Genomic DNA, 23,911 nt, shown 5'->3' with positions numbered 1-23,911 from the left:
AAGCCCCATGCGCTGCATGGAGCTGCAAACCTGGTGTGAGAATGAGTCAGGGTGGGGACAGCTATTTGCACAAGTAGGAGCCAGCCGTTCACACCAGCTCAGGACCTGCCGCTGCTCTGAGAGGAGTTCAATTGATGCTCTACTCCCAATGCCGCTGGGGGAGGAGCAATGTAACCTGGCCTAACCCCACCACGCAGAAGGGAAAACCCGGTACGGAGGGGCAGAGTCTGCTGCCCAAGGCCACATAGTGAGCCTCAGGGCACCTAGAGCTGACGTTGGCCAAGGTGGAGCATCCGGAACTCTGCCATGACCCCCACCTGCCTCCCCTAGCATCTGCCTCAGCCCGGCTGCGGGTCACACGACCTGGTTGTAAGAGAAGGCAGGTGCACAGGGTGTGAGGGTCCTGGGGCAGGGAAGCCCCGGAGGGTGGATGGTGCAGAAGCTGAAGTTCGAGGATCATCAGTCAGCCAGAAGTAAGAGTCAAGGCAGGAGAGGGACACAGGTCACCAGGAATGAGAGGGCAGAGAGAACCTTCCAGAACACTTTGGGCAAGGGGTGGACATGGTCAAATGGGCTCCAAAGAGGAACCTCACTCCCTGCAGATGGCAGAGAGACAGGGCCCAGGAGGCCAGGGGCTGCCTTCCAGGGAAGGGTCAAGGTCGAGGACACAGGCTACAGGAATGGAGCTGCCCAGGTGTGGACCCTGGCTCACCCAGCACCCAGGCAGTCTCAAGCTGCTGAACTGCTGCTTCTGGGTTCTCCTCGTCATCCTCGTCTGAAACGTGGTGGTAACCTCGCCTGCTACTTCCTGGGTGTGGCCAGCCATGTTGGAGGCGATGCTGGGGCTAACCCTGGGGCCTGGGCATCTGGAGCTCAGCTCCTCCCGTCAGGCACTGCGAGACCATCGTGACCAGCGGGGTGCGGAGCTGTCCGCCTCATGGAGCTAATGTCCTCAACAGACACAGTCCCACGCTGATGACCTGCTGCGTCATGGTCTGCAGGGTCAGGCTGCACTTTCCTGGCGGCCTGCGCACCTCCCCTCAGCGCATTCGGGCACCTCCAGCGCAGCCTCAGCTCTGCGGTCGGACCCTGCTCACTGGGGATCCTCATTCTTCACCCATCCAGCTGGGGCCCTGTGTCGTTGGTGCTTTCAGAGAACTGGCTTTGCCAGTGTTCTCTCCTGTTTTCCACTCTTCTCTGTCATCCCTTTCTCTAGACCCACCCTCTCCAGCTCTGGGCAGTCGCTCACTGGCCTCATGCCTGTCCCCTCCCCCAGCACACACACCAGAGTGTCACTGAGTGCGGACAAAGGATTTTTATGGCCGTTTCCTTTGAGTTATTTTCTAATGCAATCATTTGGAAAGACGTTCACAAGGTGGAAGCCAAGGACTGGCCGTGTGTGGCAAGGACGGAGCAGCAAGGGGCGGTTATCTGTGTCCAGCCCCACCCCCTGGGCAGATGCCCGCTCTCCCCATCTCCTGGGCCTGTTCACACTCAGCTACAGGCCCTGTGGCATCTGAGCGGATACCCAGCCTACAGCTCCATGGGGAACTTTTGGGCTGATGCACTCAGCATGGCAGCCTGGTGGCAGGGATCAGAAGCAAGGGCTGGCAGAGCGTGTGAGGACACTCATGGAGACAGGCCACTGTGGGCTTTACCCAGGCTGCACCACCCTCCACACCCCATAGAATCGGAGCCACGTGGGAACGGAGCATGTGGATGGGCTGGTCTGAACGGAGGAGGGCTAGATACATACCGCTTTCCAAAGCTTGCCAGAAAGGGGAAATGTCCCACTGACTTCCATACTGACTATACATTGAAATGATACAACTTTGGACACAGAAAGTTAGATATTGTCTCTTGAATTTCAACGTGGCTGCAAGAGGGGTTACCACCATGTGGTTCTCACCATAGCCCATCACACGGCACATCACACCAAGCTCCATCTATAGGTTCAGACATGTCTTTTAACAGGATCCTGGGGCCCCTCTAGGGGCCCCTCAAGTCTGGGCACCCCAACCCCAGCACTAGGGCAGGGTTCTTGCTGAATTCCCCCAGACAAGTGGGGGGTTGGACATGGGCAGCACCTTCCTTAAATGCCCCTAGTTTCGGCAAATGGTGTGCATGTGGGGTGGTGACTGCGGCCTGTGGCCAGTCCACCTGGCTGGCCCGTTCCCCAGCCCAGCTGAGCAACGGTGTAGGTGGAGGCGTGCCAGCCCCTCTAACACACTCCATGGTGATGGAGCCACTTTGTGTGTCTGCTAGAGCAGAGCCCCACGGGGCAGGGCTGGTCCACACCGGTCAGGATGCCTCTTCAGTGCCTGGAGCAGTACCCAGTGATGGAGGTGCTGGCAGGATCCTCGGTCAGCGAGCCTGGGGCAGTCCAAGGGCTCCTCCGCCCTGGGCTTTCCATGTGAGGGGGCGGGACGTGTCAGGACGGCGCTGGCGTTCCACCTGAGCTTGGAGCCTGCTCAAAGAACACGGCCACACTCGGCAGAAGGCAGAAGCATATACGTCCACACCCGGACGTGTACATGGCGCAGACAAGCTCCTCCCAGGAACCCTGGACCGGGCATCCTAGCTGAGTGCCAGGACCCTCCCCTCCCACCTTCTGCAGGGCGCACCCTGAGGGTTCTCCTTCCCCCCCTCCCCCCTGTGAACCACCACACCCCTTGCTTCTCACCCATCTACCAGCAATCAGGCATGGTCTCCTCAGGGCCCCATCTGCAGACAGGGAGGTAGAGGCAGGGGACTTATGTAGGGTGGGCTACAGGGCTTGGAGGGAGACCCCAGCAGAACACTGCACCCAGCTCCCATCTCCATCCAGGGGCCTCCCTAAGACCCACAGCACCCTAAGGACTCATCCTGCCCCCATTCTCCCCACGACAGGGCGGGCCACAACCCCCACCTCTAGCCTTGGGACCACATAAGCTGTTAGGGCCCAAACCCCTCCCCCCAGGCCACACATGGCCATTCAGCTGTGTTCTTTGGCTAGCGAGGTGGTTCCTAATGTTAGAATGAGCCACCATTTCAAAATCTCCAGATCCATAGAAGACCAGCTGCTCTCAGAAACAGAGACCATACAGGACCCTGCTCTCCTGTCAGCAATAAGGGTGGCTATGCCCCCGCCCCCGGACATGGCACATGTGGTCTAGTCCCCCATACCAAGTGGGTGCCTCTCCAGCATGCACACCCTCAGGGTCCAGTCTCTTTGAACCCAGGGCCAGCCGTGACCCCAGGGGGCCCCTCTGGGTTCAAATGGTTCAGCAAGTATGCAGGGGACGAAGGGGCGGGGGTGGTGACCAAGGGCACCACCAGGCTCACTCATGGTGGGGCCATTCCGCCTGGGGAAGCAGTGGGCCTTGACAGGGGGCTACGGTCTTCCACCCTTTCCCGCTGACCAGCGCCCTATTCTGTTTCCCCCACTCAGGTCCTTAAGTGCAGAAGGGCCTGGAAAGGCAGTGGTTGCACCAGTTCCACCCACCAGGCTCGCCCATGGGACCAAGGCGGCAAAGATCCCAATACTGCTACCCTCAGATCAGGAGGGTTCTGGGAAGGAAAGAGGGGACAGTGGGGGACCAGGAGTCCGTGACAAATGTGCAGCATGCAGTGACCCCTTCCTGAGCAGGAGCTCCGAGGGACATGGCAGGACATGAGGGCTTGCCAAGACAGTTGGAGGATTATGGCGAGTGCGGACCCCCCCGAACACACACCACATAGCATGGTGAGCTGTGTCCAGGCCACACACCCCTCCTTGGGCACCCCTTCCCTAGGCTGCCTTCCTGCCACACAGGAGGAACACAGTGAACAGGAGGCAAATCCAGATACGCACAAAACCACTTGTCACAATAAATCATTTCACATATGACACACACTCGCTGCTGCTGTCGTAAAAATAATGGCACGGCACTTTTTATTTTCTTTAATCAGAAAAATAAGCCCCACATTTCTGGGAGACCCTGGGTTAGGACCAGATGCCTGCAGGCCCTGCTCTGGGCATTGCGCAGCAGGGAAGCCCCCACACCCAGCCAGTGGGGACCCTGGAGGGCCAGCAACCTCATGAGCAAATGGGGTTGGTAGGGGGTGCCTCCAAGGCCTCCAAGAATGGGATCAGCACTGGAGCAGCTGTTGCAGCCCAGTGAGACTAGGCACACAAACAGCTGCTGAAGCCCCGCCAGGGCCCCCACCAGGTGGCTGGTGCTGCTCTCTAGAAAGGGCTGCAACCCCCTGCCCCAGAGACCCTCAAATTCTGGAGGGTCAGAGCTGAGCACCAGTGTGGGACTGCCCTGAGCCTGGGATCTGGGGTGAGGGATGGGCGGAGGGCAGAAAACCCCTGTAGTGTGAGGTCTGTCCCACAGGGAACCTCCTGGGGGGCAGGGGCAACAGCTGAAAGCCGCAGGGGCTGAGTGGAGCCCAGGAGGAGGCATTCCAAGAACGGCCCCAGCCCTCCCGGTCCAGAGCTTGGGGCACGGCCCTCCTTGTCACTAGCAGCTCCTACTCGGCCACAGACAGCCCTGAGCGCCCCTTGTGTCTGTCCCCTCCCTGCATTCACAGAACCCTGGAGGTGGACGCGCGACGTCACCCTTTGCCAGAGGGAGGTGAGCGGGACCCTGTGGCCAGGCTCCAGTTGACCCTCATTCTGCCTAGGGGCATGGAATGCACACAGGCCAGACAGATTCAGGCCCAGGGAGGGCAAGGCCTGCGGCTGGCAGCCCCCACATGCGCACACACATCCGCACACACTTGCAGGGACGCACACCCATGTAGGCGTGCACAAGAGCTCTCACGTACTTCTGAGGCACACAGACACAGAGGGATCCTCCAGTGTGCGCCCGGGCCCCTGGGTTAGCCGTGATCACTCTCCTAGGAGGGTGCGCATACAAAGCGGCGGGCACAATGGGGACAGGCATGGCAGGGAGCTGGGAGGATGCTGGGGAGGTCCTCTCCTCTCTTCCTGATGCAGATGGGCCTCAGCCTGGTGGCAGCCCTGCAGGGGCTGCCTCTGCCAAGCCTCAGTTTCCAACCACAAACAGCCTGGACTGTCTGCAGAAGGCCTCCGGCCAGTGAGTCTGGTAATACATGTGCCTGCACAGCCACCCAGAGTAGTCTAGGAAGTGGGTGTCAGGCTCCGGGACTGACGGATGGGGCCTGGCGGGCCACTGCAGGGGTGGAGGATCGAGTCCGTCGTGACCTCAGGGGCCTGCAGGGCCGGCCCAGGGCCAGAAGTGATAGCTGTGGCTCATGGGCCCGAACCAGGTCCAGCAGTGACCGCCGTGGCTGGCTTGGGGGCCCCAGGAGGGGCCGGCGGGGTGGGCCTGGCCGGCCCAGGAGCGACGGGCGCTCAGGGATGGGGAGCAAAGGCTGGGGTTTGCAGGACTGGCTGGGGCCCAGGAGGGACTTCAGGGGCTGGCAGGGCTGCTCTGGGCCAAGGAGCAGCCGCTTTTGTTGGCACGGCTGTCCAGGGCCCAGGAGGGAAGGTTTTGGGGGGCCAGGGTGCTCTGGGGCTTCAACTAATTGCTGGGGCTGACTGAGGCCCAGCAGGGACCCCCTGGGGCGGCTAGGCTGACCCAGGAGGGACCTCCGAGGCTGGTATGAGGCTAGGGGCACCCTCCTGGGACAGCAGCATTGGCCTGAAAGTGAGCTGGCAGGCCGGCGGCGTGGACGCAGCAAGAGGAGTGACTGTGGGGGTCGGCACCGCTGTCCTGAGGCTGCCCTGCTGGGCTGGCTACGGACACAGGGGGCCACCCATGACCGCACGGGCCAGCAGCAGTGCCAGAGGGCCAGCAGGGAGCGCAGGGGCCGGCAGAGGTGGCAGGGGGCCAGCAGGGAGCGCAGGGGCCGGCAGCGCTGCCAGGGAGCCAGCAGAGAGCGCAGGGGCCGGCAGCGGTACCACGGGGTCAGCAGGGAACGCAGGGGCCGGCAGCGCTGCCATGGGGCGAGCAGGGAGCGCAGGCGCCGAGAGCGCTGCCTAGGGCCTAGGAGCGCCCAACGTGGCCGGCAAGGCTGAGCCAGGAGTGGCCGCTGTGGCCGGCAGTGCTGATCTGGGGCTGGAAGCAGCTGCTGTGGCCGGCGGGGCTGGCCCGGGCCCAGGAGTGACCGCCGGGGCTGGCGGGGCTGACCCGGGCCCAGAAGTGACCGCTGGGGCCAACGGCCCTGACCCGGGAGTGGCCGCTGGGGCTGGCAGGGCTGCCCAGGGTCCGGGAGAGCCCGACGGGGCTGGCAGCGCTGACACGGGGCTGGGAGTGACCCCTGGGGCTGGCTGGGCTGGAGCTGCTGCTGGCGCTGGGCCGGGCCGTTCGGGTCCCAGTTGGCTGGGAGCGGCCCCCCTTCTGGGGAGCACACCTGCATGGAAGAAAGAGCACGTGTCCACCTGGGCAAGTGTGCCTGCAGACCCCCCAACCAGCCCAGGCCCCTGAGACATGCTGCCCCCTCACCAGCAGCCCAATCCCCACAGGAGTTGACTGTAGAGTGTGAAATGCCAAGAAAAACCCCTCTCTGAAAAGAAGGCGCAAACCATGAGTCCCTGAGAAGGAAAGCAGCGGCACCTGGGAGAGAGCCCCCCCCCCCCCCCCGCAGTGGGACCTCCAGGGCTCTGGTGACAGCAAGGACAACCCTCCCACCAAGGGCCCGGCTGGGGGCCGCTGTGGAGGGAGGCCCCTGGGTAGGGCTGCTCCCTGCACCTGGACCCCTGACCACGAGTCACGTGATCCCCCCACATGCTGTATCCTACAGAAGTGTAGCAGATGGAGAACACCCAATGCTGAACCTGGCCCCACACATTACAGACACGCTGGACACTCCGTGGTCGGCGGAGCCTGACAGACGCAATGGGGAGACGGGGCCAGCCTATCAGCGGGTGCACCCTCCTGCCCCAAGTACATTTTCCCCACCAAATCCCTGGGCTCTCAGCTGGCCTCTCTGGCTGTGCGACCCCCCAGGGAACAGTCTCCTATCTGCTCGGGACCTGGGCTCACGGCGAGCAGCTGCTTTGGGCCCTAGTCCACATGTACCTCAATCCCTACGCCCAACAACAATGGAGCACGTTGCCAGGCGGGCCCAGATGCCGATGGTGGTGTCCAGGTGCTGGGGTGGCCCCAAGGGCACCCAGGGGAGAGGGCACAGAGCCCACAGTTTTGAGTGGGGGCAGGGCCCAGTGCTCACCTGCTTGGTGGGCTGCAGCGGGACCTTCTTCTTTCCCCGGTCGCAGGCAGGCTCCAGGTCCTGCTCGGGGCTGCCAATCTCCAGGGGATGCCCGTTCTCACTTGGTTCTGCAGATGGGCAGTTTTCTGCCTCGCGGGGCTTCTTGGCAAGGCGACGTTCCCATTTCTCCTTGCGCTCCTGTGGCTTCAGGGCCATGTCCTTCTGTGAGTGAGGAAAGACAAAGCTGGTTAACTGGCAGTGATGCATGACCCCCTTGTGTTAACCCACCAGTGACACCACACAGACCATGCTGTGCCCTGAGGGTGGGTCCCTGGGCGTGTGTCGGCACCTACCTAGAGGTGCCAAGCCCTTGAGTAAGCAGTCAGGCTGGGGCTCACACCTCAGGAAGATGGGCAGATGGGTCAGGTGAATATAAGTGGGCCTGTCAGGACTAGAGGGCTGAGAGAGTGATGTGGAAACAAAACTGGACCAGGGGCTATGTTTCCCAAGGGGTCCCAATCGGTCACGGGGGGTGGGGTGGGGGAGCTGATCCGTGACCCAAACTGGAGCAGGTGCTGAGACCAACAGCTGTGCTGGCCTTCCTAGGGGTACCCCTTGGGTTCCTGAGCTGAGGGCCATTGCCATAGCAGCTGACTACTATCCCCTGGTCTAGAGCCACCCATGGGTTGATCTGCCCAACTTCATGCGGCCGGGCATCCTGACACTATGGAGGCCTATCTGGGAAACCAGTCCCTGACTCAGCCAGCTGTGCAGAACTTCAGGGACGCTAGACCCCTTCCCTAGAATGGGGACCTGTGCCCATTTTGATCATAGCTGCACCTGGTCCCAAAGCAGGGAGTGACACCCAGGGGGTATTTACTGAGCACCTACTGCTGTGCTAATGCCAACAATAGTGTGTGTGTGTGGGGGGGGTCTCGCACGCCCTGTGGGGTCCCCACACCATGGTGCACAGCTCCTACTGTGTAGAGGTGGTCCTGCCAGTGAGCCCAGAGCACAGGAGAGACTGGCATTTACTGGTAGTGAGCAGGTGCAATGCCACCCACCAGCCTCCTATTTGGGTCCATGGAGTAGGGTGGGAGATACTGTCTCCACTGAGCTGCTGAAGAGGGAAGGAACCAGCTGCAAGAGGCCCAGAAGATTCTGAAAGTATTCACCCAAGAGAAAGGGGAGGAGGGCCTGAAAAGGTGATGCCCATGGCTGAGATGCTCCCTGGTCCCCACAGGAAGTACTTCCTGAGAACCTGAGGGTGATGTGCCAATGCAGCCAGCCCTGACCATGGCAGCCTCTCCCAGGGCTGGCCTCTGTTCTCAGGTGAGCACCTGGCCCCAGCCAAGCCTCAGAGGCCTCAGTCTACGTGGGCAAGTGACAGAAGAACCAACACCCCAGCCTTTTGTGGTCCCCTGCCCCGGCAATGGAGACGGTGACACGCTGTGCTTGCCGGGTGGGGTCCTCCAATCTAGCACCAGGCAGCCACAGCAAGTTGCCCCCCCCACACACACACACACAGCTCCTCCTGATGGGCGAGAGGTGCCCACAGTCCCCAGAACTGATGAGGTGCACCAACGCGGCTGGCCAGGCTAGAGCTGCCCTTCCAGCATGGACGCCGCATGACTGCCCTGCTGTGACCCCACAGCCTGGTTGGGAGCAACCATGCATAGCTGTGGGCTGCATCTGCAGGTGGCAGACTTCTCTCTTAGGGTGAAACACTCCTGAGGGGCCTGCGCCCAAGTCACACAGACTGAGGACAGCCCCAGCAGAGCCTCCCACCTGTCGGGACACTAAGGGGCTGGATATGCATCCTCCTGTACGAAGAGGGGTTCACCCTGCATCCCCACCCCTACCCAGGGCTCACAGAGGGACAAAGGAAAGGGAGAGGAGAGCTGGGCTGCAGAGGCACCTGTCCTGGGACATCGGCAAGGTTGGGAGCTGTCCCTTTCTTAAGCTGTTCCCAGGCCACACAGCTCTGCCCAAAGCTCCACAGGCTTTGGCCAGGGTAGCAAGTGGATCCTCACTCCTCAGACATGGGACAGACCCTTTCCCACGCTCACCTTCTGGAATATCAGACCCCAGGGACACCCACAGGCTGCTAGCATTTATGCAGCCCCTCCTGGAGTCCCAGTCAGATGCCCTCAGGCCTCTCTGAACCTCTCAGAGCCCCAGCTCATCTCAGCCCAAAGGGGCCGCTCCCCATACACCCTGACGATGGAGGGTCACCATAAGAGCTCCCAGCTCCTGCCCTCCCTATGGCAATCGGGCTGATCGCAGACTCTGGGGGTCTCCCTGCCTCTGCATATACAAGGCTGGCAGGAAACACTAACTATGCCAGCTCAGCTCCAGGCACCAGTGAGCAGCCCAGAGGGGAGCTGGCTCAAATGGACAGCAGGGCAGCCCACGCAAGGAAGCTGAAGGGAAGGGGCCACGTCAGAGCTGCTTAGGGAGGGCTCCTGGGCAGGGCCTGGGACACCCCTCTCCCCAGAGGACCAGCAAGTGCAATCACCCTGAGGTGGCGAGGAGCTCTATGCTCCCTCTTGTGCCTGCCTCCCTGGCTCCACTGGTCAGCATATAGCCACAGGGTTCCCTGGGGAAGAAAACTGAGGCAGTCCCTCCAGGGACAAGAAAGTCTTGAGACTGTAGCTCATTCTCCACGCGTGGGCACTTAATACTTGCTGACTCCTGGTGCCCCCACGACACATGGGCACCATACCCCCTTAGTCTGTCACTCTTAACTCATGGCTTTCAGGCCTCCTGTCCAGGGCCAATCTTGCTGTTACCAGCCAGTTCCCTCCCACACAGGCCATAGAACAATGAGGCCCCACAGTCCTCGCCTTTTCAACCTGGACGCTGACACCCAGCCGCGGGCTGCCAGAACCTCAGCACCACACTACCCACCCTCGAGGTCCCCGCCTGGCCCCAGTCCCCCATCGTGGTACAGAGGGTGGGCCCAGCAGGCTGCGGTCAGAGACCTGCAGAGAAAAACCAGAGCAACGTGCTATAAGGGGTGTATCAGCCGGGGCTTCCCAGAGAAGCAGACCAGCAGGATGCGTGTACACAGGGAGCCTCACTAGGAGAAGCTAGCTGCACAGCTCTGGAGGCCCAGATGCCCCAACCCCTGCTGTGGGCAACCTAGAGACCCAGGAAGGCCAGGGGTGCAGCTCTCTTCCCAGGGCCGGAAAAGTCTCCCTCCTAGCTCAACGGGGTAGGTGGGAGGAGCTCTCTCTTCCTTCTGGGAGAGTCTTTTTGTTCTACTCAGGCCTTGGCTGGATTGAATAAGGCCAAGAGGAGCCCATCTCATTCAACATACAGATTAAAAGCTAGCCTCACAGGTACCCAGAACGTTTGATCAAAAGTCTGAGCCCCAGGGGGACACTGACCACACCGGGAGCAGGTATAGACACTACCTGATGTGCATGTGGGTAAGGAAACAGGAGTTTGAGGTGCCCCACCACGCACGGGCATGCACATGCACGATGCTCACGTGTGTGCCCCTACCCCGGCCTCCACAGCCGGTGTCTGCTACAGCTGAACTGTGTGGGCTCCTGCCCCCCCCCCATCCTGGCCCTGACATCAGCTTACTCAGCTACCAGGTGTGTCCACACCATGCACCACCCCCCCACGGGCCACCTACATCTCCGTCTTGCCACAGAGCCCTGTGGGCCACCTCCTCCTGCATGCCTCCACAACACGCACGTCCTGAGTCACTGTGGGCTGAGCCTCACTTTCACAGAGAGAGCCACTAGTTCGGAGGGAAGGAGCAGGAAGCCCTTCTAGGACCTTTCAATCAGTTAAAATCACAGAAGCAGCTTCTAGCCTGGGGGACAGCCACTGAACTCCCCTGTCAGAGCCCGGGAGATGAGAACGGGGATGGCCTGCCCTGTGCATGATCAGAAGCACAAGCAGATCCGCAGAATGTGTCAACGTTTCATTACTAGCTATGAAACCTGCGGGATACTGGCTGGGCTAGGATCTGTCTAACAAGCACTGGTAGTCAAAACAGACAAAACCACCGTGCAGGGATGGCAGGGCAGACACACTGCAAAGCAAGCACAGTGACCTGCCAGCCACAGACCTCGGTGGGGGGCTCCTCCCTCTCAGCCCTGCCTTGGCCCCTCTGTGGGTTCTGGAAGGGCCTCAGGGCAACTCCAGGCCACTTCTCCACACACAACCAGTCACATCTTTCATGCAATGAAAGTACGTAGCACTCAACCACAAATCATTCAATGCATCACATTTTCTGTAAACCTGTTATATTTGTTTAGTTTTTTTTCAACAAACAAAAAACCTAGATTGTTAGAATCCTTAAAATACCAGTGACGAAGCCTGTCTCCTGGCCTAGACTCAGTCCAGCTCAATCTTGGCCCCAGGGCAGGAGCTCCTGCACCTGGAAGAGTATGGGAGCTGGGAAGCCATTTGCTCCCAGCCCCGCAAAGGTTGAGCCAGTAGGCCCCGTGCACGTGGAGGGACAGCGACACCACAGGACCTCTCCTGGCTCACATGGGCAAGAGGCCTTGTGCACAGGGACCCAGAGGTGGCCACCCCCACTCAGCTACTGCCTGAGAATGACTCCAGGAGTCCCTGGGCTTCACAGAGCAGACCCCTATACTGTGCACCCAAGAGGCTCTTGGTCACAGGACTCAGCAAATCCTGCCATGGGACATTGCTGGGACATGTCTGGCTGGCCCTTTCCTGGTACACCAGGACTGGGGCTGGCCTTCACCTGTTATGCTGACCCCATGTGAGCTTGGGCCAGTTCCAGAGGCTCACCCAAGCTCAGGCACACACTGCCACAGTTCTGCCCCCACTGAGCCAGCAGTGGGAATGCTGGCCCTGAGTCCCAATCACGGCTCTGCCTGGATTGTGGGGCCTCTGGGTAGGGTTCCTTATCTGTAGATGGGGCAGCAGCTACGCCCAGACTGTGGTGAGTGTTCTGGCAAGGCAGAGCCAAGAGCCAGGGCAGGTCTGCAGGCAGAGACTCTCTGGGCAGAACCCCCAGGGAGGGAGGCCAGGTGAGCGGGGGGCTGGTGTCTGACTCTCAGGATACTCGGTGTGCCTACAGAACTGGAGGACCCACTGAGGCTGCAGCAGTGGTTTGGGGTGAGCCAGGACAAGCTCCAGCAGTCCAGGGCCGGGCTGTATCCTCGAGCTGCTGTCTGCTTGCAGACCCACCAGATGTGGCCAGGCACACCCTAGCACCCATGCCTACACACAGGGTGGCCCTACAGAGGGGGCATGGCCAAGCGCTGCAGCCCATGACCCTTGAGGCCTGAAGTAGTGCCCCCACAGTGAAGCCCCCAGCACCCCAGTAGCAGCCAGGCCCCTGGATCCTCCACAGACCAAAAGGGGGATCTGACGATGCCATGAAATCAATGATTACGTTTTCCTGTAGCAATTTCATGGGGTTATTTTTAGCATCACCAGTTAAGATCTCTAATGGCACTTCAGTAAACCGTGCAGAGATAAAAGTAATTAGAACTGGCAAACCCAGATTCAGATTCTCACTGAGGGCTGAGGCTTCATGGTCTAACATGGATCTGACCTTTCCAGGCTCCCAGATTCTGCAGGCAAAGGCATGGCTACACCCCTCCAGCCAGGTGGGTATCCTCTTCACTCCTGGAAGCAAGGGGGCCTCTCCCCCAGGACCTGGGCCTGAGCTTCCCAGGTCACATAAAACCTGCCCCTCACTGCCAAGCATGGGCACTTCCTTGGTCGGGTGGAAGGACTGGCCCACCTGACCTTACCTCCCTGTTGCATGGCTGGGGCTGCCTGTCTCCCAGAACCTCTGGGACACAGGAGCCCCCAGCAGACCTTGCAGGCTGACGGTTCTGTCAACAGCTCTCCCTGTTCCAGAAGCTCAGGCCAAATTCCACTTACAGCTCACCTGACAGGCCGTCATCACCCACCTGGAAGCCCTTCTGCACCCATCTGCCCCAGGGCCTTGGCACAGTGGCTCCCTCTACCCTGGTATCTATGTGGCTCACTCTCCTTCACCTGTAAGATTTGACTCAAACTTCACCCCAGCTCACCCCTGAGTAAAACCCAGCCCCATGCTCTACCTACCCTTTGTGCTATGACCTACCAAGCTCCAACCCAGAGGGCAGGGACCACCTCTCCCAACCCAGCTAGGAAGGAGGCAGCTTGTCCACTGCCCACCAGCAACTGGGACACCCCCACCCCCACCCCACAGTTGACCAACTATCCTAATCTGTCTGGGACCAAGAGGGCTCCCTGGGTGTGGGAAGTGTAGTGCTAACGATGGGGAAGTGACAGAGAAACAGGAGAGGGGGGGTCCTGTGAACCACAGCAGCACTTCTCCCCTATCTCGACAACCTCCCCTAGAGTCACAGAGAGCTGAGGGCAGGATGGCAGCAGAGTGGGATGAGAGAGCCCATGTCCAGGTGCAACAAAGCCTAGGGTGCCTCTGACACCTGCTGCTGACCGCTGTTCCAGAGTCAGACTGACTCTGAGCTGGCCCTGGAAAGTCCCTGCAGGAAACCTGCACCCAGTGGTCCCTGCCCTGGCCTGAGAGCATATCCAGGTGCCTCCTCCCTGGCCCGTCCCCTCCTAAGCTCATACCCACACCAGGTGGACTCCCCATCATCTACTCCTCCCAAACAGCCCACCTGCTGCCCCTCCATGGAAGGTAAGGCATCCTGCCCAAGAGGTTCTTCAACCCACCAGGCTGTGGCTACCCAAAGCTAATGCCACCCTCGAAGACGATCCTCTGAAGGCCTTGCTGACACCTCAGTTGCCCCAGAACCTTCTGGAACTAGCCTTGTGCACCAGGCCCACTCACTGAGCTCCCCCTCAGCACCCCTGCTCCTGAGTGCCCCCCTATACTGTGCTCCATGCACTGGAGCACCTGGCAGGACCAGTATGGCTCCATACTGCTCCAGAGGGCATGCCAGACACTCGCCTGTGACTGCCAGAGCTGGCCTCAGGCTCACTGCCCTACAAGCTCCCCCTCAGTCTCTGGGACCTGCATGGCTGCTGCTCAGTTATCACACACGGAGGGGACTGCCCAGGGAGGCCAGAAGCCAGGCCCACTGTGGCTGAAACATCCCTGGCCTGTGCTGTCCTCCGGTGGGGGACTGAGATCCAACCTCAGGGTTAGCTCAGGGAAAAGCACTGGAAAGGGAAGGAGGAGGGAGACAGGAGCAGGTGGCAGGCACTTCCAGCTCATCACCCCCACTCCCCAGATGAGGAAAGTAAGGCCCAGAAGAGCCAGAGGCCACGTGGTGAGGAAGAGAAGTGGATCTAACCAGGTGTCTGGCCTAGGCTCCCTCACTTCACTGTCCTCTTCAGCTGGCCAGGAGCAGGGGGAGGCTCAGAAGCATCCTGAGCCTGCTCTGGAAGACGGGGTGGGCACAGCAGTGGGAAGGCCTGAGGAAGGAGTGCCCAGGGCCCCAGATGACAGGGTGGGCAGGGCCAGGCCCCATGGAGAACATGAGCTCGTTCCATGGGTGACAGACTGGGGCCCCTCACTTTATCCAGGAGACAAGGCTACACGAATCCCTGAGAAAGACCCACTGGAACTACAGGTGGAGCCAGGTACTGAGTGTGAGCCACACAGCAGGTGCAACAGTGTGGCTGAGGATTAGCTAGAGGCTGGCGGGGTTGGGGTGAGGGGTCAGAGCAGATCCCGAGGGGCCATGTGGAGGCTCTAGGTCTGACTTTCAGCATCGCTGCACATCACAGTGGGCTGTGGCCTCCGGGTCCTCCTTGTCAAAGGGGTACCAGTGGTGGCCCTTCGATGGGGCAACTCAGGCGCCCCACCCAGATGGCTGCTCTGCGCCCTGTAACTACCTGATACCCTGCTCTCTCCAGAGTACCCTCCCGTGTCTGGGGCCCATAGGCGCCTGCAGTTGGGTCAGTGTGTGTGTGTGGTGCCGCGCCTGCCCCCTGTGTAGAGTCCAGGGAGAGCACCCACCCCAAACAACTGCTCCAGAAGAAGCAGAGCCAGGGATCACTGAAATGCCTCACTAGGCGGAGTCGAAGCTGGACAGCTGGGCACGGAAGGGTGAGGGGAGGGCATGGATATGCCCCGCCAGGCCAGCCTGGCCTCTCTGCCAGGGGATCCCTCCTCTACAGGGACACAGGCATCCCCCAGGCCCCACACATGGTGCACACACACACACACACAACCACTGTGTAAGACAGGCAGGGGTGGTCTACACATGCTAGGCTGGGTACCAGGGTTCGGAACCAGCTCTACCCTACATGCAGCTTCAAACAGAAGCCGGTACACAAGGGTCCTTGTGAGCTGAATAAGGCTGGTAACTCGTTGGTGAGTTTTCTTTCTTTAGCTACTTGGGCAAACCAGGGCACCAGAATAATCTTCATATGGAGCTGGAAGCAGGTATCATATGTTTGCCCAGAGTCCCCAAGGCATTCATTCAATTCCACATGGGATTCAGATTCTGGCTCCCAAGGGAGAGAGTGCCTCGAGTGCCCTTGGGGCCCTAACCTGGTCACCTCCTCAACCTTCTGCAGGCCTCTCAGTCCAGATGTCCCACCTAGCCTTGCCATCCTCCTGGGCCAATCCCTGTGGGCACCTCCCAGTACCTGCCCAGCCTACACAGCCTCATGCCGAGCCTTCAATCTCCTTTCTGGGACTCGCCAGTCTAGTTACCAATCTGCATCCTGTATGGAGCCAACACGGTGGCTGGCACAGGGTCTGGCACATAACTGGCACTCAATAAATGCTCAGTGATCAGTCACTCCCTGTGAGCCACTGGTCACTTCTAAAGGCCTAAAGCGCCCCTATATGTGAGCCTGCCCTGCCCTGGGGCAACCACTGCCTGAGCCCCAGTGGACAAGAAGCAATGAGAAGACATCCTGAGCAATGGTCCAGGTAAGAGGGGGATGCCACAAGCTGCACAAAGGAAGGGTTATCTAACCCAGCATTGGAGAACGCTGACTGGGTCACGGTCTGGCTGCCCAGGCTTCTGGGAGGGTGCACCTAGGGGCTCTCAGCAAAGGAGCATGGGCAGGTGACCATGAACACAGCTACACTTCCACCTCGGGCAGTCAGCAAAAGCCTGGTGCCTCGGCTTACCCCCGGTTCCCTAACAGGGCTGGCCACAGCCCCCACCCCTGGGAGCTCCATGTACAGCATGTGAACCACAGGAGTCAAGGCCAGGATGATGGTGGCTCCCAGCAGGTGCCATGTCCAGTGGCTGTGCAGCTGTTGCCACTCTGGCTTCCCTGAGAATATGACATGCCCAAGCCCACGGTGGGAGTGGCTTCCAGACTCCAGGGTCCTTCCTCCAGAAGGCAGCTACTGCCCACCTGAACAGAATACAGGCGAACAGAGCCCAAGGCCTCACCCCCTGCCAACTCACAGGTAGCCCTGCTCGGCAGCAACTGTCGCAGACCAGCCTGCTCAGGGCTGGGGCCTAGGGGGTGGGGGTGGGGGGGCACTCTGCTAACTTCTACTTCCAGAAGCAGGTCCCACGGACCCCATACTCATTGCCTGCCTCCCCGCCACAAATGGAGCTGACTGGGGTCTCTAACTGGCCACCAGCAAATTAAGCTGGAACACCAGGACCCCAAGTGTGGAGAGGAGCTAACAGATTCCTGTGCCATTCGGACTGTTCCAGAGCACAAGAGAACATGCAACAGACACAAGACAATCTCAGACTAATTTTATATAAGAATACAGGGCTAGGGGATCCCTGGGTGGCTCAGCGGTTTAGCGCCTGCCTTCGGTCCAGGGCGTGATCCTGGAGTCCTGGGATCGAGTCCCACATCGGGCTCCCGGTATGGAGCCTGCTTCTCTCTCTGCCTGTGTCTCTACCCCTCTCTCTCTGTCTATCATGAATAAATAAATAAGATCTCTTTAAAAAAAAAAAAAAAAGAATACAGGGCTAAAAACCCAACTAAAATATCCACAAAGCAATCTAACACAAGACTGCCAACATGACCTGGAATTCAGAGACAGCTTGACGTCACCGGGTCCAAAGAAGGATGATAATCATCATATAGGGGTGCGAGTAAGGCCCATTGCTCACTTCTGGTGCCAGTCCAGACACTTTCCAGGAGGGACACCATGTCCACGTGAAAGGTCACATACAGCCGTGCTGAGGCCAGGGGAAGCAGGAGAGGCCCCCTGGAAAGGACGGGGGTAGAGGTGCTGACAGAGGCCACAAAACAAGAAGGGAGATGAGCAGTGACAATGCTATGTTCCTGGCAGACGCCACAGCAGCCAATGGGAAACCTGGAGACTCCACTGGGCAAGTGTCCAAACTGAGAAGGGAGCCTGCTTGTGCCTGGGCACCACACTGCAGCGACCTATCAGAAGGCAGAGCGACCGAGGCGTGAGGCGGACTAGTGGGCCATCACATGGACCCTCAGCAGGAACAGGCCTGGTGCCGCAGCTCACGGATGACTGCGTCTCCGTGTATCAATGTGAACAGCACACCACCGTAGGCCCCCGAGGCCCAGGTCTGGGAGCTTCTCTCTGGAAACAAGCACGTGTACAAGGCAGTACCAGGTGGGGAGACGTCAGCGAGTAAACCCACACTGCCCAAGTCCTCATGGTGGGGGGGGGGGGGAGAGGGACACACAGACATGACAAGGAACAGAGGACAAGCCAAGAGGGGCTGATGGTAGCCCAGACACAGGGGTGGAGGACTCCCTGCTGGGGAAGGGAGTTATGTGACCAGAGAGTGAGTCCTTGACACTGTGGAAAGAGTCCTATGGGCAGAGGAGAGAGCAGTTAGCAAGGGCCAGAAGTGTGCCCATGTGTATGTCTGAGGATTCTCAGGGTGGGGGGGAGTGGGAGGAGAGGGAGGGGACCTAGATGTAGCTGGAGCTACAGAAGTGAGAGGCTGGGGGGCCTGGAGGGGGCCACTGCAGGCAGGGTTACTAAGCTGCAAGTTTAGAACAGTGACAGGCCCAAGAAGCTAAGGGGGTGGTGGGGACAGGGACCAGTTCTGTGAATTCATGAGCATTTGCTGCCCACTGGGTTGGAGGTATGTATGGGAAGGGACTGTCCTGCAGCAGGCCCTGGACAATGGAGAAAGGGCACAAGGCCCAGGATGGGGTTTCACCAAGTGTGACTAAGGGGCCACATGCAGGCCTGTCCTCTGCTCTGTCCAGGCCACAGAGCTGCTGCCCCAGATGGGGTCTAAAGCATAGACATATACAGAGAGCTACACATGTGTATGGACACATGTGCACACATACCTGGGGCATGGACCTTATACACACACACACACACACACACACACACATGCTGTGCACCTGACACTGTCTAGAAACTCAGAGGGGGCAGGGGGAAGAAGGGCTGTGGCCTGCCACTGGGGTGCCTCCTGGCCCAGACTGGGGAGTATAGCCTCCAGGCCCCTAGTAGAAGGGTAGGAGTGGGGAGACTTGAGGCTGCTACCTCTGCCACCATCAGTCCCACACATCACAGATGCTAGGGCACAGTGTGGGCAAGACAGACAGAGAAACTGAGGCCCAGAAGCCACAAGTACTGTGTACATGATCCCCAGCCAAAGAGGAGCAAGGGAGTGGGCTGGGGTGATGGAGCCCAGGAAACAGCCCCTGCTCACGGGCCTAGGGCTTGAGACCCTCACCTGTGCCCTGCAGGGGGCGGAGGGGACAGGGACAACAAGCTGGCCAGCAGACACACAGGGCCACCACCCATTGGGAAGACCATGGCCACCTCCACTGTGCTGTGCCATACTGTGTGAGTGTTCACCGTGGCATTAGCACCGTGACAGGTGTACAGTGACAGACCAGACCCCTCCCAGCCCGTGGTTGCCACAGGCTCTGCAGACTGTCACTGATGCCCACAATGCTCAGAGGGGTAGCCTTTCCCCAGAGGTCAGACAGCTGGCCCAGGGCAGCAAAGGGAAGACCATCCCTTTAGATGCTATAGAGACCACCGTCCCCTCTTCTCAAGCCCCGATTCTTCCCAAAGAGCATCCAGAAGACGTGACTGACATTTGGGTGAAGACTCATGAGATTTCTGTCCTCTAGTGCTGTGGTGTGTGGATCCCAGATGAGAACTCTGCCCCCCACCCCCTGAGCTTGTTTCCTCATCTACTGAGTGGGCACGTGAGGACAGCGCCCTGAGCAGCAGCTGTCAATGTCACCACTGTTCCCACGACACATCTTCCCTCAGGAAGGTGCTGACCCGCACAGCAGGAGCCCAGTCCAGGCTCCTACTTCACTGTTAGCAAACTGCTGCTGCCCAGGCAAGGGGGCAAAGGAGGCTGTGTGATGGCTTTGCTTTCACCGACCTGAGGGGTCCCCCTTGGAGGGAGCAGCCTCCCCCACAGCAGTAGCCCTCAGGGCAATGGGGGAGCAGATATACTGCTGTGCAGCCTAGGCAGCCTAGCCCTGGGGCCGTCCTCCATGCCATGAAGGCAGGCAAGTGCTCCCACTCTCAAGTCTCAGTCTCCCATCTGGAGTGTAGCAGGCAACCTGAAGTAGGTGTTCTGGCTGGTAGGCATGGACACTGCTCTGTCCCCCTCATGGGAGGGCTGGGCTGGGCACACATACAGCCCCTGATCAAGGTCCCCACAGGTGGGACCAACAATGCAGGCTCTTGCACATGGACAATGGGGCCACATCCTGAGCCCCCCACACTCCTGGCCCTAGCAACCAGACCTAGCATGATCGCGTGCCCCTTGCTCAGGGGGACACTGAACACCAGCTTGCAGAGAAATCACTACCACTGAGTGCCCTGCATGGGCCCGGGGGGAGGGGGGAGTTCTGGCCCCCTCCATATGGTCACCTCCCACCAGGACTCGAGTAGCCTCCACCGCCTGCCACAAGGCCCCAGCCCAGCCCCGGCATCTTAAGACTGAGGGAACTCGGTTACTTCCAGCAGAAATGCCCAGCACATGCCCAGACAGCATCAGAAGCTGGGCGGCCCACACAGCATTCACTGGCTGATGTGGTCGTGGGGAGGCCAGGGCAGGTTTCCCAGCACAGCTGGGCACAGCAGCTTGCATCTAGTTTCAGAAACCTATTGTATGGATTATCAAAGCAACACATACCGGTCATTGTGGGAAAAAGAATTAGAAAAAGGAAGCCACCGATTACCGTGTCTACAATTTGGGTGTCTTCCTTCTCACTTTTTACTCCTGGATACTTGCCTCCTAGACACACGTATGGAGGTGGGAAATAACCCTTTCTCTCTAGTAAACATACGTGCATAGCATACTCTGGCCAAGGCAGTTAGTTACTGAAGGTCAAGGCCAGAACTCAATATTTTTTCAGGATGTATCTTTTCTCTGATACGGATCTTTGAACCAGCTCAAAGCGTCTTGCTGTTCTGAAGCAAATTAGCAAAGAATCAAACAGATGCCAAACCAGAAGGGTGGTTTCCACTGGGTACTAGTAGCACACACTCTCTCAAGAGGTAGGCACTACATAGAGCATGGAGGGGAAAGACTGGTACACAGGCATACAGACACCCTGAGGGGAAGTGCTGGGAGGCGCACAGTAGGCCTGCTGGGCTCACCAGGCTCTTGCCTGCAAAGCAGATCTCCCAGAGGACCCAGGGGCTAGCACAACCTGACCTATGGCCTGATGGGTCCCTCTGCCATTAGGAAGGATCAGGAGGACCCTGTCAGAGGACCTCAGTTCTGCCCTGGCCTGCCCCTTAAGGGCCTTCCCATTACCTCTGGAGACAGTGGTGTCACAGGAAAGACAGCCCCTGTCGTCCCCCGTCCCCCCCCCGCCCAAATCACAGAACCTCTGTCCCACTGCCACCTGCTCACTGTTCCCACTCTGTTGAACAGTTAGAAAACTGATGGGAGGACCAGGGCTCTGATGTGCAACCCGTGCCCAGCCCATGGGACACACCCCCAACTCAGATGCTGAGCGCTAGCTGTCCAACCCAAAACTCCATGGAGGCAACTCCATCCCCAGGGCCTTGTACACACTGGGAGCCCGGCCAGACCTGGAAGCCCCCTCCTCCATCAACACCACCACTGTCACATGCATGTGTCCACAGCACCGCACAGAGGTGGCCTGGGGTCCTCTTAGCCACCCAAGGAAGGGACTCGTCTTCCCTTAGGAGAAAACACAGGAAGGTGCACAAGGAGGTGCTGGAAGAGTGGGGTCAGGGGCCTGCCTGGGGCATGGGGGACGGGGCAGGCTGCATCCTCAGGACAAAGGTAAGGAGGACTCTTGGACAGTGGCACTCTTCAAACCTTCTGAGCAGGTCGACACCTAACACTGGTTGTTTATGCCCTGGGGGATGGCAGCAGTTTACATCCCTGTGCCATGGCAGCCCTGGCAGAGCTGATACTGGGTAGGCTGGGGCCTTGACATTCATGGCACTGGGCCTCAGTGTCCCCATCTGTACAGTGGAGTCTGAGGACAACCAGAGTCAGAACAGTGCCTGGTCGGGTACACGTTCACTGCATGCTGGCACTCAATGTCCCAATGAATTATCTGAACTCTGGGGAAAACCATTATACTTCAGCAAAAAACGAGTCAACCAATCTAGAAATTATGACTGCTATAGAAGTCCCGTACTTTCCCGGGCAGGTCAATCCCTCCCTGGCTCAGTAGTGCAGAAAAAGGTGCATGGTGACTTGGCTGTGTGAACACCAGGCAGAGAGCAGACTCAGTCTCACTATGATCTGATGGGGCTGCTGGGAGCCTGCAGAAGCCCCCGAGCCCAAGACTGCCCTCCTGAGTGTCCCCGATGCCAGAGGAGTGCACTGAAGCTGCTGCAGCACATGCGTTCTACAGCTTACTTCAGCAGGACTGCAGTGACTTCTGGCACAGCCTTCCCCAACAGTAGTTTCTCCTCCCACTTGGTCACTCCACAAACATGTATGGGGCATGGGGACCTCACAGAGCACACAAGACAGACATGGTGCCCGCTCTCTTCCAGCTTACAAGTTTTGCCGGGGAGAGAGCCAAAAGAGAGCGTGAATCACTAGATGGCTTCAGGGAGAGTGGTCACTGACAGAAAGGAAAGCAGGAGATGGGTGGGTGCGGGTCCTGCTTCAGGTCACTGAGGAGGGCCTGAGTAACATCTGCGCTGAGACACGGAGGTTGCAAGCAACCTCGGCAGAGGGGACGGCAGGTCCAGAGAGCCCGAGGCAGCAGAACATCAAGAGGCTAACATGGTGACACAAGAGGATGTGCAGGGTGCAGGGCAGGCACACAGGTGGAGGGTGGCTGGAGGAACCAGTCTCAGTGGCTGCAGTGCAGAACTTATCCACGCCTCCCCATGCCCCAAGTGTCTCAGCTGGCGAGCCCTCGGACTGGAAGCCAACTGGGCCCCCCAAGTGTACACACAGAAGACCGGGCTGCGGTGGAGGGCTGGGTGGCGGCTAAGTGCCCCACTTCTATGCATCTACCTGCCCCTGGGCCACCAGCACCTAGCCCTGCTCTCCTTCAGGAGGGGGTGCACAGTGGGGACCTGCACGTAGGCACTTCCCCATCCCCAGAGCTTGGCCTCTAACCAGGGATCCCAAGCCCCAGGAAAAGGAAGGGGGGCTGTTAGCCGGGCAACCTCTGGGACCCCCAAACCCAGCAGATGGTGGCTGCCCCGGTGAGCGATGCAGGCGACCCTGGAGGGGGGGCAAGCCGGCGGGCGCCAGCAGGACTATGGGGTCTGGCCGGCGTTCCTGCACAGTTCTGGGGGGCCGCGGCGCCCCAGCCACCCAACCTGCCAAATCTGAGCGCCGGTACCCACTTCCTCGTCCACTCACCTGGGTTCATGCAAGAGGGGCGGTGCTTGCGCAGCAGACACCACCCGGGACACCTCGGCCAGACCAGGCAGCGGTGAGGCAGCCTCAGGACGGGGCTCTGATGCCGCCCAGCCCCGGCCCGGCCTACACGGGCACCTCCGGAAGGGCAACAAGACGAGCCTCCGGGTGCCCACTGCGCCCCCGCCCCTGCCGCGTCCAGCGGCGCCGTCCGGAGACCCCCCCCCCCGCCGGCAGCCCGCGGCGGCCGCCGCACCTACCTCCAGGGCCTCGAGCGTGCTGAAACTGGCGATGGCGAAGCCGTCGATGACCTCCTCCTCCTGCGAGCTGGACTCGCGGCGGCGGCGGCGCGGGGGGCGCGCGGCGGCGGCGCGGGGTGGGGGCGCGCGGGGCAGCCCCGCGTTCTCCTTGCCGGGCCCGGGCTCGGCCTCGTCGCCCGACGACGCGCTCTGCTCTCGGCCATCGCGAGCGGCCTCCCGGCGCCGGCCGCGGTCCCTCTGCGCGCGCGAGCGCCGGCTCTGGCGGACCTTGGCCTCCATGGTGCGCAGTGACCTTGCAGCCGCGCGTCGGGCCCCCGCGCTCCCGCTGCCCCTGCCGCTGCGCTACGCGGCACCGCCGGGCTCGCTGCGAGCCGCGCGGGCTCCGGCCCTGGGCGGCGGCGAGCGGCGGGCCGGGCCGGACATGCCGCGCGGGCTCCCTCAGCCCTGGGCCCGCCGCGGCCTGGGAGCCCCGACGCGGGCGGCTGCGCGCATCGGCGGGGCGGCCTGCGCTCAGCGGCCCTCGGCCGCGGCCCCGGGGGCGCGCCTCATGCGCTGCGGGCGGCGACGGCGGCGGGCGGGGCCCGGGCTGAGGCGCCGCGGCCCGGAGGCTCGGGCTCTAGCTGAGACGGCGACGGCGGCAGTGGCGGCGCCCGGAGCCGATAACAACTGACGTACTTCCGCCCGGCAGCCAGCGCCAGAGGAAGTGGCGCTGCGTGCGGCGAAGCCCCGCCCCGGCCCCGCCCCGCCCCTCGGGCGCGCCCCGCCCCCGGCCCCGCCCCTCGGGCGCGCCCCGCCCCGGCCCCGCCC

General features: G+C 60.5%; 1 protein-coding gene across 1 annotated transcript in view; it reads right to left on the bottom strand.

The window, feature by feature from the left end:
• Positions 1–23,512, bottom strand: part of FBRSL1 (fibrosin like 1) — a 75,951-nt gene extending 52,439 nt beyond the window's left edge. The window contains 2 exon segments of the mRNA XM_055322167.1: positions 7,162–7,362; positions 23,105–23,512. Of these exon segments, the coding sequence (XP_055178142.1) occupies positions 7,162–7,362; positions 23,105–23,383 (480 nt within the window). The 5' untranslated portion in view covers positions 23,384–23,512.
• Between the last annotated feature and the right edge of the window lie 399 nt (positions 23,513–23,911).

Source organism: Nyctereutes procyonoides, unplaced genomic scaffold (assembly GCF_905146905.1).
Source record: "Nyctereutes procyonoides isolate TBG_1078 unplaced genomic scaffold, NYPRO_anot_genome, whole genome shotgun sequence".
NCBI lineage: Eukaryota > Metazoa > Chordata > Mammalia > Carnivora > Canidae > Nyctereutes > Nyctereutes procyonoides.
Note: the sequence above shows the minus strand (reverse complement) of the source record. Positions and strands in the feature narration are given on the sequence as shown.